Here is a 15,430-nt window from a genome sequence, read left to right as displayed (position 1 = left end):
CTATACCAAAGATTTTCCCCAAAAACTTTATAACAACTTGATAGCTCAGTATCCATTTTTCGATGTTATTCAACTGAAAAATGAATCAATCGTAATGTACAGCGATCCTCAAATGTTTCAAAATTACAAGTCTCCTTCAGCTTTATTGAATTTTCTGTTTGAAAATGAAAAATTAAAAATGATTTATATTAGATAACTCAAAGACAACCCTTTTTTCTTGTTTTTGTTTTTTTCATGGCCAGTTTTATACGTATTATTTTCGGCAACACACAATTTTTGTTTGCATTTATGCAAATATTACGTATTTTACTTTAAATAGGTGCGGTACCTCAAAAAGCGGCGCACTTTTCTGTGTGTATAGTCTTTACGACTTCAGCCTCCCCTGTTCTCCAATGCACGAGCCGTTACTGGGAAAGACTGGCCTGAACGAATTGTTCAGTTAGATCAAGATGATTTGATTAATATGAAAAGTTAGATCAAATGACGACTAATATCAAAAACACATTTTTAAACTTCAGTAATGCGTAATCTCCATTTCTAGGCCACCGACTCTGATTAGATTGAGTTTAGCTATTTCGAAAATCAATCTTAGAGAAAACAGTGGCATACAAAGATGTTTAGCATAAATATCAATCAAATAAGCCTCTGCGACGCCACTGGAATACAAATTCCAAATGTAATTACATGAAAAGAAGCTACTCGTAACAATCACACGTAGTTTAATCAAAATCGGCGTAAATAATGTGAGATATTGAAATAACAATATTTTTTGTTAAACTTTGACACTCCGTTACTCGGAAACGAAGTAAGTTACGACACATGTTCATATGAACTTTTCTTCAAACAATATGACAAATAATCAAAACCTGATATTGACGACATCTTTTAAGATACACCCTGTATAATATATTATAATGAAATTGATAACAATTTGTTCATCCAGCTTTATTTTTAGTGAGAATGTCACATTTTCCACCGAGTCAAACGATTTAAAGTAAGAACTGAAATATTTCTTGTTCAAGTTGAGTTTAAGGTAACCCGGCTGAAGGAAGAGGCACGTATTTATCAACGTGAATTCAATTCCAGCATTAAAAAGTGGGTCAAATATGAATTGTCAAGATTTTGGTATACTCAGTTACAGCAAAACCAATTATTGTTTCATTTCAACTCAAAAAAACATCTCTTGTATTGCACTATTTTGATCGAAACAAATATATTCAAGGACTTGAATCTCCTAGAAAATTTTCCATAATCACTGATTCAGAAATTTTTTGATCTGTCCTTTTGGGATTCTAAGGATTCAAATGGCACTTATTCGAAAATAATTGATAACTTCATTAAATACATGTTCTTACTAGGCAGTCACATCACTCGAATACTGAAAAAAACTTATCAAAATTTTATTAGTGTTCAATAAAATATATATCACACAATTCAATACTTCCAACTTCACTCTGTATCATCAATTGTAGGATTGAAAAGTTAACATCGACATTCTGAGGAAAACCATAATAAAATTTAAAAATATAAAAAATAAAGGCATGGAAATACAGGTTAAATATGCTTAATCTGTCTTTTGTCGATCGGGATATAATTTTGAAGTTTTTGATTTTTTAAATACGGAGGTGGCCCCAGAAGTACCCGGCATGACCTAGAGTAGGTGGTAGTTGTTTGAAAAATATCACTGCATCAGAAAGTACACAATCTATAAAGCGTGTGTTTCAAGTTTGAAGACGCTGCGTTTAGTATTTGTTTGGCAACCATCAATAGCGTAGAAACGGTTAAAAATTTGTCCGAGAGAGTTCCTGCTAATGTCAAAAGAGGGATTCATAAAATGGTAAGAAATGGGCTGTGTGGGATAAGACCTTTATCATTGTTCATGGCTCCCGTGCCACACTTCGTTATTTCCAGGGTTTCCAAAAACACCCAAAGATCCAGTGACATGTACCGATCTCAACAATTTCAAACAATTTCACTAGTTCGGACTTCCATTGTCTACTATATAAAATGATTTGAAATCCCTGAAACAACTAAAAAAGAAGAATTGAAAATGAATAGCTGAAAATAACAATTATTTGGTGGAGTTGGCCACCAAACGCGGACTGCGATTCCGAGAATTGCATTTACCGGATACCCTGTGAGTGCGGAAAATCCTATATTGGTGAAACTAAGAGGCCATTGCATGTTCGCATTGCCGAGAACAAGAAACACACACAGCGAGGGGAAACCAGCAAATCAGGAATAGCAGACCATGTTTGGACCTATCAACACAACATCGAGTGGTCCCAAGCTGAGATCTTGCACAGAGAGGAACATTGGTTTAGGAGAAAATTCAAGGAAGCCGCATACATGTTGTCCAACAACGTATTCAGTCAAGCCAGCGTAGAAATAAGCAACATATGGAAACCCATCATCAAGCGAAAAATGGCCAACTCCCACCAAAACGGTCATCTCCCACGGAACCAGTGAAGCGGAAAATGGAAAGCGGGGATAAGTGAAAGTACTCGAACGACCTATAAATAGTCATCTCTCGGAGGAATCAGTCCAGTCATCACCCGAAGACGATTGTAGATACTAACAATCGAAACGTCGTGAACTAACGTGACTTGGAATCTCCCCACTTTTTATTTTCTTTTTTCATTTCTTTATTTTTATTTATTCAATTGTTCTATTTTTACTTGTATTTTATTTCACTATCATTTCATTTCAGGTTTATTTTGGTTAATATAATTGTTATTTTCTGTTAGAAATATAAGTTGTCAACACTGTATTTCTTTTCTGTGACATTGATCACGGAACTAATGTTAGGTGTTCTATGACTTTTGTAAATATGTTTTTGAGAGTGTAATATAATAAAAATTATAAAAGGCGATTGTGTTATTAAAAAGTATTCTACTATGGATATATGTTATTCAGAAATACATTAATAATATTATTTTCAGCTATTTATTTTCAATTCTTCTTTTTTAATTGTTTCAGGGATTTCAAATCATTTTATATAGTAGACAATGGAAGTCCGAACTAGTGAAATTCATCATGAAACATTGTCAATCACCTTCAAACAAATTTCAAACAAAGGCCGTTGAACGACACAAGACTTTTCTTGTCTTCAAAATGTGATGTGTGTTCTTTGAAACAAGTTTTAATGACTCGCTTAGTCAGACTTATATATTTTTTGTCACAGTCCTCGACTTTTCATTTCCCAACATCTTGTCTTTAGGGTTACCTAACATTTATGGATTTCTGGCAGAATCTTTCAGGATTGGCTCACTAAGGCGTTTATTCATCCTTCGAAGCTTGATACAACCGTTGTTGGACTACAGTAGAGATGAACTACGATGTCTAACAGGCCTTCTTACAGGTCACTGTCATTTGAATCATCATATGCAGAGACTTGGAGTGTCGGAAGACAGTCTCCTCTGTTTGGAAAATGATGAAACAGCAGAGCACATACTTTGTGCCTGCCCCGCTAGGCACCGACTCAGGTTTGAGAGGTCGGCAGAGCCGTTCTCTTACCATCTGACCTGAAATACCACTCACCATACAAACTAATCGGCTTCGTTAAGAAGCTGGGTTCATTTGATCGAGTGTGAATAGGTGTGAACCACAATAAACCCTTGCGGGTTGCGGTAGAGGGTCGAATAGACCCTTTCACTTTGGACCTAAGCTAACCTACCTAACATTTGTTGAAATAAGCAAGAAATTTCACAAAGTTGATTGGGAAAGTAACAATCAACTTTAAACTTTGACGATGTCAAAGATTTCAATAAACCTTTTTTCGGAACACCAAAACAAATTGATGTTCTAAAAGAAATAAAAATATTTTTCAGCAAATTAACTGTAATATCAAAAAAAGGAAAAGACACGCCTGGACAAGTTGGATTCATTGAGGGGTGGCAGATAACAATTTCGGCATTTCTTCAACTTTGGGAAAACCTACATACAAATTACCAGAGCACATTTATTCTTCAGTATTTCACATAGGCAGAAGGAACTAACTGTCTAGAAGATACTAGTGAAATTCTATCTAACATTACAAATGAGTTTTTAATCTTCCTCTTTGAAGATGATCACTTGGTGATCGAAACACATGTCGAGGTGTTAAAAATAACGATTTGGTGTTGGGGAAAAAACTCCAGTAATATTAATTACTACACCAAAGGTTCCAAACAGTGCATCATAATTACAAATGCTGACATAAATAGAATGAAGATTCTCGTGGAAGTTCCAAAAACTCCCTATAAATCTTTGAGAGTAGAGACAAATGATTATAAAACTCTAGCCACTCCCAAAGGCTATGTTTGTGGATATTTTTTGAGAAAAATGTACAAATTTTGTCACGGCGGCTAGTACCAAACAGAATGAAACAAATGTATATAATTATTTCAAGGCATACAGTAATACAGAAGCCAAACAGTTTGGAAGTTTATACATGCTTCATCATTCTGAAAAACCTTTAGAATAAATTAGCATAAGTTTTTGACCTAAATTGTATAATCTTACTTTAAAAAATATACGTTCATTTCACCACCTTGTCTTATTTTTTATCCATTCCCAAACAGTTCACAATCATATGAGACATTTATTGGGAGCTCCTCGTAGCAATGATGAAGTCAGATCATAGTCACATACCTCGTGGAGAGGTGCACAACAGCTCTTAGCCTACACCTTCCTGCCCCGCCACATGCCAGCAAAAAATAAAATCTCGACCCGAAACATCAAAGACGCCGACTGGGAGTGAATTTAGTTGTTTTTACTTATACAGGGTGATTCAAAAGTACATTGACAAACTTCAGGAGGTGATTCCTCACAATATTCTAATATGAATTGTCCTAATAAATAAATGTCCGGAAACGCTTCGTTTCCAAGATACAGGATGTTGAAGTTTTATTTTTATTTTCGTTTTTTTCAAATAACTTTTGAAATACTGAACTTAATTAAACGAAACTTGGTAATAGAAGGTTTTGAGGTGTCGAATTTGAACCTGATGTTATTATTGCTCTTACTCGTAGGGGGCGCCACCTACACGTCTTTTTCTTTTTTCAAGATTCATAACTTTTTTGGGCGTACTTCTAGCACATTTTTCAGTAAAAAAATCGATTCCTCTATCATATCTACGTAAATAAGCTACCCTTGTTACTAGTCGCTGTAAGCAACCGTTTTCTAAATATTTGGACTTGAAAACTTCAAGTCGATTATTTGATAATCGATGCATGTTGAAGTTATTACGAATATTTTGCTTTTTTCACAAGAATGCTTTGGAAATGAATTTGACGTTTTACTCGTTTGAAGAGGTCATTACTGTTGGGTACGTTCCTTTATGACATGCTTAAGCGAAATAGATATTTTTGCATCAAGGGTGCATAATCAGTATTTGTTTTAATAAAATTTGCAAGAAATGTCAACATTTTATTTCAGGAAGTTTTGAATAAGTAGAATAAACTTAAATGAACGAAACTAAATTGTATTCAAATAAATTTATGGAAGTGTCCACCTTCAGCGAAGATACAGGCAGTCAGTCGTCTAGTCATTGAATCTCGTATCCGCTCAAAAATTATTGGTGTGTTTCTTATTGTTTCACAGGCGTCTACTATTCGGTTTCTTAGATCTTCCTCGTTCACTACTGGAGTCTTATAAACTAGTGACTTCAAAAATAAAAATCTATCGGGTTTAGATCTGGGGACCTTGGTGCCCCCGCCTGGTTAGGTTCTTCTACACCCCTACCGATCCATCGATTTGGATAGACTGTGTTAAGGAATTCCCTGGCTACAACGCTAAAATGGGCCGGAGCCCTATCATGCATAAACCACATGCGGATACGAATTTCTGATGGTACATTCTGAAGTAGTCCCGGCAATTCATTTTCTAAAAAGTGTCTGTAAGTTGCGCCATTCAGTCGGAGCGGAAGAAAGAAAGGACCTATCAAGTAATTATCAATTATTGCCGCCCATACATTTACAGCAAATTGATACTGATAATGCCTTTCACTAACTGCGTGCGGATTTTCGAGAGCCCAAACATGGTTGTTATGAAAGTTTGAGATAGCATTTCGGGAGAAGTTTGCGTCGTCTGTGAAGAGTACATATCTTAAATATTGAGGATTTCCAGCCAATTTTCTCAAAAATCATTGACACATAGTAATGTGTTGGGGAAAGTCTCGTGGCAAAAGAGCTTGTACCCTTTGAATATGGTATGGATAAAACTGTTGATCGTGGATAATTGTCCAAACTGTGGACTGAGTAGAATTGACAGCTTCAGCAATTACTCTTGTGCTTGTTTCTGGATTCTCCTCGAGAGAGTTCGAAACAGCTTCTTCCAATTCTGGGGTTCGGGCTGCTCGTGGTCTTCCAATAATATCAGCTGCCCTCTTAATGCTACCTGTTTCTGCCAAACGACGGTGGAGACTAGCAAATGTTGGAGCTGAAGGCAGTACTCGATTAGGAAATCGCTCCTGGTAAATACATCTTGCTTCGCGCGCATTGCCATCCGCAAGGCCATAAACGAAATGTATATCGGCTAAATGAGCATTATTGTTTGGATAATCCATTTTTTCAAAATGAGTGTTTTCTACTTCTACTTACGGAAACTTCAACAAAACGTCTAACTGTCACAAAATATGTAATTACCAAAACTACTCACAAACGTCAAATTTATTTCCAAAGCATTCTTGTGAAAAAAGCAAGATATTCGTAATAACTTCAACATGCATCAATTATCAAATAATCGACTTGAAGTTTTCAAGTCCAAATATTTAGAAAACGGTTGCTTACAGCGACTAGTAACAAAGGTAGCTTATTTACGTAGATATGATAGAGGAATCGATTTTTTTACTGAAAAATGTGCTAGAAGTACGCCCAAAAAAGTTATGAATCTTTAAAAAAGAAAAAGACGTGTAGGTGGCGCCCCCTACGAGTAAGAGCAATAAGAACATCAAGTTCGAATTCGACACCTCAAAAACCTCCTATTACCAAGTTTCGTTTAATTAAGTTCAGTATTTCAAAAGTTCTTTGAAAAAAACGAAAATAAAAATAAAACTTCAACATCCTGTATCTTGGAAACGAAGCGTTTCCGGACATTTATTTATTTGGACAATTCATATTAGAATATTGTGAGGAATCACCTCCTGACGTTTGTCAAAGTACTTTTGAATCACCCTGTATACGGCGCCTCCGGGATGGAGCCAGAGTGTATACCTGAAAAAAATATGGCATTTTTTCAGGTATAGCCCAGAAAGCGAGTGCAGCCGACTAATTTCACGTTTCATAGATTTACATTATGCAGCAACTTTTTGAAGTGAACTTTTCAGTTTGCCCTTTATTTCAGTTGAATATTCTCTGTTTATTCATTTTTCAGATTGTGGAAGATTAGAAACCCAAAAAAACATCGAGAAATTGTGAACCATCCTCGGATCGTCTCTTGGGAAAACACGCGACGAAAAAAGGGTGTCAGCTCTGATATGTGAAAAACCTTTTCATGGATTTATTCTACGCCAAGAGTACCAACTGTTTATTTTTATCATTTCTTCTCAAAACAATAAACCTACTACCTTTCATGAGAGTTGTTCTCCATGCCTTATGTTTTTTCCAGAATGTCGGTTACCTTTTACAAAAAAATTGAATGAGTTCAATATGATGAAGCTAAAACATTAGCATTGGCAGTTTGTACAACAGAATGATTACTGGTCTGGTGCATTTGCAAATGTGTGGACTGCCCAATATTGCTATTAGAATTTTGCTGTTGTTGCTGCTGATGCTGCTGTGGGGGGTTAACTTGCACTTGAGTCATTTGAATCGGGTTAGCAGAAGGATCATTTGTGTGTTGAGCGTTAGCTTGTACTTGATTAACTTGTTCGCTTTCAGTAGCATGCTTTTTCATATGGCGTAACATACTTCCTTTCTCTACGAATGATTTACCACAATTAGGACAAGAATGAGGCCTCTCTACCATGTGAGATCGTCTGTGAGATACTAAATGCCCCTTACACATGAAATCTTTCTCGCACAGATCACATCTGAAAGGTCTCTCAGCTGCCGCACCTTTATTATGGGAGCGTTGGTGAAATAATAGATTGCCCTTTAGGGGAAAGGACTTTCCACATTCACCACAAGCAAACGGTCTTTCACCTGTATGAGATCTCATATGATTCACAAGATGTTCCTTCCTGGTAAAAGGTTTTGAGCAGATGTTGCAACAATGTGGTGTCTCTCCTGTGTGCTGACGCAAATGGTTTGTTAGATGTTCCTTGCGGGTGAAGGTTTTCTGGCAAAACTCACATCGATGAGGTGACTCGCCTACAAATTAAAAATATATATTGTTGAAGTATCGTCAAATTTCATTGAATTTCTATATATTTTTTCATTACCAAAAATCAACAAAGATTTTTTTACAAATTTATTCACCTGATTGGCTATGGGATAGAAAAATACAGGCTGATTCACGGTGGATGGCACATTAGACGTTTCTGGTGAACCAGACAACGGATCACTTTGAAAATTTAATGGAGGGCATATTCGGACATTCTCTAGCCAACTAAAATATTTTCGACAATGCGGTGTTGCCGCTTCTATTAGAAAGCAGTAGCAACTTTGATTTTTCAAATGGAACACTCTGTATATAATATTATTTTTGGAATCTCCAACAATTGCCCGACAACTTTTCTTGATATTTCCCTATATCTATCTGTTACCGTTTTCGAAATAAAAATTAATTTCAATTTTTTTCTTCGAAAATCATGACTTCTAAAAATGCCGATATCTTTTAGTTAAGAAGTACTATGATATCGAAATTTGGTTTGGAGTTAGGTGATACTTGGATACTTCCCACACGTCAGCCTAATCTCCGTTACTTCAATACAGGGTGGTAAAAAAATACAGTTTTTTCGTTTGCTTGAAAAAGTTGCTGAAATTTGATTATTTTAAATGGAACACCCTGAATATTATTGAAAATTCGGAAAGCTGCTGAAATTTGCTTTCTTTCTATGTATATCATACCTATACCTAACTAGTCAAGTTTCGGACTTATGAACATTTATTTGTGAAAATGTCATTTCAGAATGGTATTTCCATTCGGTATTTGGTAAGCAGGCCATGATTACTATCTGACAGTAGCGTTGTGACATTCTCCTAATAATATCGACATTTTCGTCACTTCAGAAGTTGCAAATACCTTCAAAACGATGGAACAAAACTATTCAAACGAAGTTCTTATGAATTTGTTTATCATTTTTGGACAGTGTGACAAAATTATCAGCAGAACATGTAGAAAGTTCAATGAAATGTATCCGAATCTACCGCCAATGAACCTCAAGAAATTTATACGAATTCAGAACAATTTCAATATGTTTGGATAAACTTTAAAAAAGCACCAAGAAACTTGAAATTGGAAATATTGATATGAATAATTATAAAAAAGTAAAACAATCATGTGGAATATTTCAAAATATGTTCGAATCGCTGGCCGTTCACTTCCAAGCACTTTAAAATGCGGGTGTTGACTGCTTTCGTGGTGGCAGATCTGATTTCATTGGGATCCAAATCTTCAAATGTTTGGGCAATCCTTTCTAACAATTCATCTCTCGAACGCACGGGTATTTTGTAAACTTTTTCTTTAAACATTCCCCACAAATAAAAATCTAATGGATTAAGATCGGGTGATCTCGCTGGCCAATTCCATGGTCCCAAGCGCCTCATCCACCGATCGTCAAATAGTCTATCCAGTTCTGCGCTCACTTCTCTTGTGCAATGTGCAGGAGCTCCGTCTAGTTGGTACCAACAGTTTCGATAATCTTCGAGTGGCAGATTATCCACGAAACTGTCTACAGCATTCTCCAAAATATTCAGGTAGCTTCTGGATGTTAATGACTCCTCGTATATCACGTACCTCAATTTGTTGTCCATCAACATGCAGAAGACATTAAAACTAAATTTTTCTTGAAATCCGGCTTCTTTTGTGACGTGAGGATTTTCACTGGACCAATAATGACGATTTTTTCTATTGAAAATCCCTTCTCTCGAAAATTTCGATTCATCAGTCCAAATAATTGTATTTAGAAAAAGTGGATCTTCTTGAATGCATGTCAACAACATTTCACAAAATTCTACTCTCTGTTGAGGATCTTGAGGCTTCATTGCTTGAATTTTGGTGAATTTATAATCATGCATTTTATGTCTTCGCAAGATTCTTTGAACCGATGAATATTTTATACCCAAATCTTCTTCAGCACTTCTTATCAATGACTCGGGAAATGCGTGAAAATATGCTAAGACATTAATCTGGTTGTCTTCGAAAGTTACGGGTCGAGGCAAGTTTCTTGGTCACACTAATGGGTGAAATTGAGAGCTTTAAATTATTTAAATCAAAATTGTTTGATCTTTTATGTTCAAATGCCTTTTATTCAAAGGACGAGTTCTTAGCATTCTGTTCATAGTATATATAAATTGGTATAGGGTAGCTTATGCTTTTATTTTTATACTAATTGTATTTGTTGTATGTTTGACTAGTCCAATAAGTTTTAGGGAGACAAGTTTATATGCTGTATCTTGTAAAACTTCAGTGATGAATAAACATATCTATCTATCTATCTTAAAAACAGAAAGCAGATAGTACAACTCAACCAAAAAAACAAAACAGTTAGATCAAAGGCCTTGGCTACATCGATAGGAGTCCCGCAGGGTAGTATTCTGGGCCCAATACTATTCATTATTTTTATCGATGACATCAGCGAGGCTACAAAAAATGTAGAGTCTGCTCAACTTATCAACTATGCTGATGACATCAATCTCCTGCTAATTGGTGCCACTTTACCAGATATAATCAAGAATAGATGTGACGTAATCAAACAATGCAAAGAATATTTTCTTGAGAACAAGTTAATTCTAAATGAAGGAAAAACTGACTGCCTCATATTTAAAACCAACAACAGTTTAGAAACGCCACATCACGTAACACTTGATAGTGAAAAACTTATTTGCAATACTTCAGTAAAGTTCCTGGGAATCAGCATTGATGATACTTTGAGTGGGACAATTCAGATAGATAATATATGCAGTAGATTGTCTTCAGTATTATATGCGATAAGTGTACTTAAAAAAATATGTTGATCTCGAAGTATTATTAACTGTATATTATGCAAATTTCTACTCAATAGTGAGGCTAGGAATAACAATTTGGGGTTCAAGTAATGAATTATGTAGAGTTTTTCTGTGTCAAAAAAGAGTGGTACGAGTACTTTTCAATAAAAATTCTAGAGATTCCTGTAGGGGAATTTTTAGGTCAAATAAGTTGTTCACTGCACCAGCAGTATATATCTTTGAAACAATGAAATTTCTAACTGCTCACCCAAATCTTTTCGAGAAATACCGTAAAACCCACTTTAATGAAACAAGACATAAAAAAATGATTTTGTGTATCCCATTCACACTAAGACATTGTATGAGCATAGCACCATCTATCAAGCCATGAAATTCTATAACAGAATCCCCCAAAATATACGCAACATTGAGGTTGTAGGCAGGTTTCTGAGGTCTTTTAAAGAATTCCTTCTACAGTATTAAGGAATTTTTTCAAAATGTGTAAAAATGCAAAAGTTCCATTTGAATCAAACTTCTTTAGTCAAAAAAATTTTAGACAGTGTATGATGTATCTAAAAAAGTGTGACGTATTTTAGTTTTTTAGCTTTTACTACTATATATTTATTTTTTAAGCTCCCTGTGCGATTTTTGACAGTCCATATTTCCTGAAGTGTATGTAGATTCAAGATTTTGTATTTTGTTGACGTAATTTTACAGACAACTTATTCTGCCACTGTGTTCATGTAGGACTACAAATACTCTGTGAAGTAAATAAAGATATCTATCTAGCTACCTATCTATCAGAAAACGTTGAAGATACAAGGTAGGTTAAATAAGGAAAAAGTTGCCCATTTAAGAGATTATTCAAATGGAATTATGAAATTTAGGAAATTCCGAATAATTCCAGGCACAACTTGGAAAAAACCGAAACTACTCAATTTCTTCTCTCTCATGAACAGTTAATGAAAACAATTAATGAACTTCAGAAGTTAAGAAACTTGTGCGAGCTAAGGACTAACGAGATCTTACTTTTTAACGTGTGATTCCTAACACGGTTGCAGAATCTTTCCAGCTTCAACCAGATAAATTATCTCGAGAAAAATATCTGGGGCAATATCTGGGGCATTTCTGGGGCAACTAAGAGGCAACTGGGGAACACATTCATTGCACAAAAAAATCGTAAGGTGCTTAACAGGAAAATCAAGACAACACTCTTTTCAAAAAACTAACATTTTGACTCTGACTGGATTATTTGTTTTTGAGATATTTTATTTTTCTATAGAAATAGGAAAGGAATCCCAAAGAATAACACACATAAGAAAAACAAAACAAAACTTATTGCCCAACAGATGAATCCATTTACATAACATCAATACGAAACAAAAGAACTACTTGCTTATACCTTTTGCCAGATTGAATATTACCAGTTCTTTGCCAAACTGTATTATGTATTAGGCCAAGGTTATTCAACAAATTACCTGAGACAGTAAGAAATTGTACTAGGAAAATAGAATTGAACAATAAAATCAAAATATTTTTATTGGACAAAGTTTTTTACACTGTGAACTAATTTTTGTTTACGTAATTACTTACCCATTTGTAATATACACTCATTAGTTTGTGAGTTTTATAGTCGGGTACCTATATAGGTACCCGAAAATCAGTTCAGCATATTCCTGTCCGTGAGAACCTTAGATACTGATACAAATTTCGTGCTAATGCATGATAATGCTCGTGCACATGCTGCACAGTCACGCAGTATCTTAAAGTTGTTTGACTTTGTCAAAAGCTTTGGAGAAATCAGTGTACACAGAGTCAACTTGCAAACCCTTAGACAGAGCGTCAGACAGAAAATCAATGTAGGTAATCAAACCCAGTTCAGCTGACTTTTTGGAGGTAAATCCGAATTGTTCGGTCCCTATAATTGGGGAGCAGTCATAAGTAAGGTAATCCAAAATGATGCTCTCCAAAACTTTAGGGATTGCGCTAAGAATAGAAACTGGACGATAATTACACACGCCGATTTTCGATATTGGGGTGATATTATATCGTTATTCGTTTCATTATATTTAAAATAGCCCAAACATTTTGCCTGAACTTGCAGAGAATGTGTTAATAACTTATTTTTGCTAAGGTAAGTAGTTACGTCATGAAACAATAATGAGATTTTTTAGATTAGACTTGCTTTCATTGATATTTGAATTGGCTATCAAAACAACCCAATAATTTTTTAAATAAAGATACTACACAGATTCAACTTCAAAATCACAGGCTTTTTCTTATGGTTCTTCATTTTAGTCATTTTCGGACCTCCGAACGGATTCTTGTGGAACACCCAACCTAATTTATGATATAAAGTGATGTCGTTCAGCCAATCAGGATGGAGGGAACAAATATCTGTTGGGTAGTTGTATTAAATGAAGTTGAAGTAGGGGAGAGGTGGTGTGCCACCTCACAAACCACAAGAGGAGACTAAATCATCTGTCGGTAACAAATAAGACAGATGGGTATCCGCGGCTAAGCTAAACAGTGGAGACGGGAGTGGGTTAAACAACTTAGCAAATTTCAAATAGATCTTAATGGGCGCCAGGTAAATTTAATCCTCCAGATACCCTAAGTAACTCACAATATCAATAACTTACCAATTAATATTGGAAATAAAAGATAAAGATCCCCAATATGATTTATTCAGTAATCCTAACTTACATGGATTAACCAACAACGCTTCTAAGACAACAATGCGATATTCACACTACTACGCGATGTTCAAATGTCAATACAAGAACGCGGTGTATATAACCACGAATTCAATCAGCCATAAATTACGGTAGTTACGACTCTCAAAAGAAAACTACAATACGTCGAGTAAAACTACTACGAAAATTGAGTAGGTGAATTCGTAAATACTAGTATCGGTAGGTAAGACAAACTCGTTTGCGTCGCGTGAGCTCAGGCGTAGGCGCATCGGTGTCAATCAGCAATCGTGAAAGGAAGAATATACCTCAATTTCCGTTTCACAAATATCTATATCAATCAGGTATCAATAAACAAACTCTTAATCAATAAACGATAAACAAACACTATCTCAACAGGTATCAATAAACATAAGGGCAACAATTATTCAAATATCTCAGTATATCACAAATTTTCAATTAAATCAATTATAACTTGCGTGCTCCTTTTGGGCCACCCGGTATATGGTGTTAGGCTACCCCGTGGTTCCACGGAAGTGGATGACCCTGTAGTACTGCTGAGATGGATCACCCTGTAGTACGGCGGAGATGGATCACCAAATGGACCCAAGAAGAAAATAGGGAAAAACCCTTAAAGAAGAAAAAAAAAAGGAAAACAGGAAAACAAGAAAACAGGAAAAAAAAGGAAAAAAAAACCCTAAACAGGAAAAAAAAAATTAAAGAAGAAGGAAAACCCCTGGCCAAGGGGTTTTCTATACGCTTCTTCGTGTGCGGTGCTCTGCACGGAAGTCCTACTGGGACTTGATGAGTGACTGAGGGCCTTCTGTTTCTTATGAATCTAATTTCGGAAATCCTTCCACCTGGCACGAGTTCGGTAACCACCACAAATCCTCAAAAGAGATTAAGTTTCAGACTGCAAATATCCATACCAAAATGACCAATCAGTCTTCCACTAAACAATCCTGACTTGTAGAAATAATCCCCGTGAAGGATGGCACAAATACAACCATATATATCCTACAATCAGTCTGATGGTACGTTGAACTCCGAACCAAGCTCATCGAAGGCTAACTTCCGAATACCAAGACACTGCCACATCTGACAGCTAACCAGTTGTTGCCACAGTGCGTCCAATCTACACTACAAGCACCAAGGGGGCGCTGTGCACAACATCATAAATCTATCAATTCCTCCACAGCCACTTGAGTCAATATCAACAAGTCCATGACCCATCAAAACCCCTTTTCAAAGCAATGCAACCCTAAAACAACCCTTGACAACTTGAGTAACCGATCAATCTTCCACCCGTGAACAACTGTAGAACTAGTTCGGTGTAGTTCGTCGGAACGACACTACGAAAGTTCGGCGGATGTCAACCAACAGCTGTCTCTTAACCTTGTATTTGAGTGTTTCCAAAAATATTCATTCCAACCTATTTTCAACTATTTACTAATCCTTATTTATGCGATGGAATAGAAACATATAAGGTAAGTCGTCACATCTTTCCCATTCAGTACGAATATTTGAACATTCATATTATGCAGAATATCTATCGAAAATATCAAACAGTATTCAGAAACCAGAGCTAACTAGTATTGTTTTTCAGGCGATGACTCTAATATGTAAGTAATCCTTTTGGAAGTGATGAATAACAATCTATGCAAGAAA

The 15,430-nt window shown here is 35.7% G+C and overlaps 1 protein-coding gene across 4 annotated transcripts in view; it reads right to left on the bottom strand.

The window, feature by feature from the left end:
• The window catches only part of LOC111516564 (uncharacterized), a 126,477-nt gene that overhangs the window by 79,615 nt on the left and 31,432 nt on the right, over window positions 1-15,430 (bottom strand). For 2 of the 4 annotated variants that reach the window (XM_074184877.1, XM_074184878.1), the window contains exon 9: window positions 7,045-8,291. The exons of the other annotated variants lie outside the window; for them this stretch is intronic. In XM_074184877.1, coding sequence (XP_074040978.1) covers window positions 7,624-8,291 — 668 coding nt within the window. In that variant the 3' untranslated portion in view covers window positions 7,045-7,623. Of the gene's footprint in view, window positions 1-7,044; window positions 8,292-15,430 lie in introns of those variants that run through there. 4 annotated transcript variants of the gene reach the window in all.

The sequence above is a fragment of the Leptinotarsa decemlineata genome, unplaced genomic scaffold (genome assembly GCF_025532065.1).
Source record: "Leptinotarsa decemlineata unplaced genomic scaffold, Ldec_3_MD MMD2_tig00026358_RagTag_RagTag, whole genome shotgun sequence".
In the NCBI taxonomy this organism is placed as follows: domain Eukaryota; kingdom Metazoa; phylum Arthropoda; class Insecta; order Coleoptera; family Chrysomelidae; genus Leptinotarsa; species Leptinotarsa decemlineata.
The sequence above is the reverse complement of the archived record's forward strand: the minus strand, read 5'-3'. Positions and strand labels throughout refer to the sequence as shown.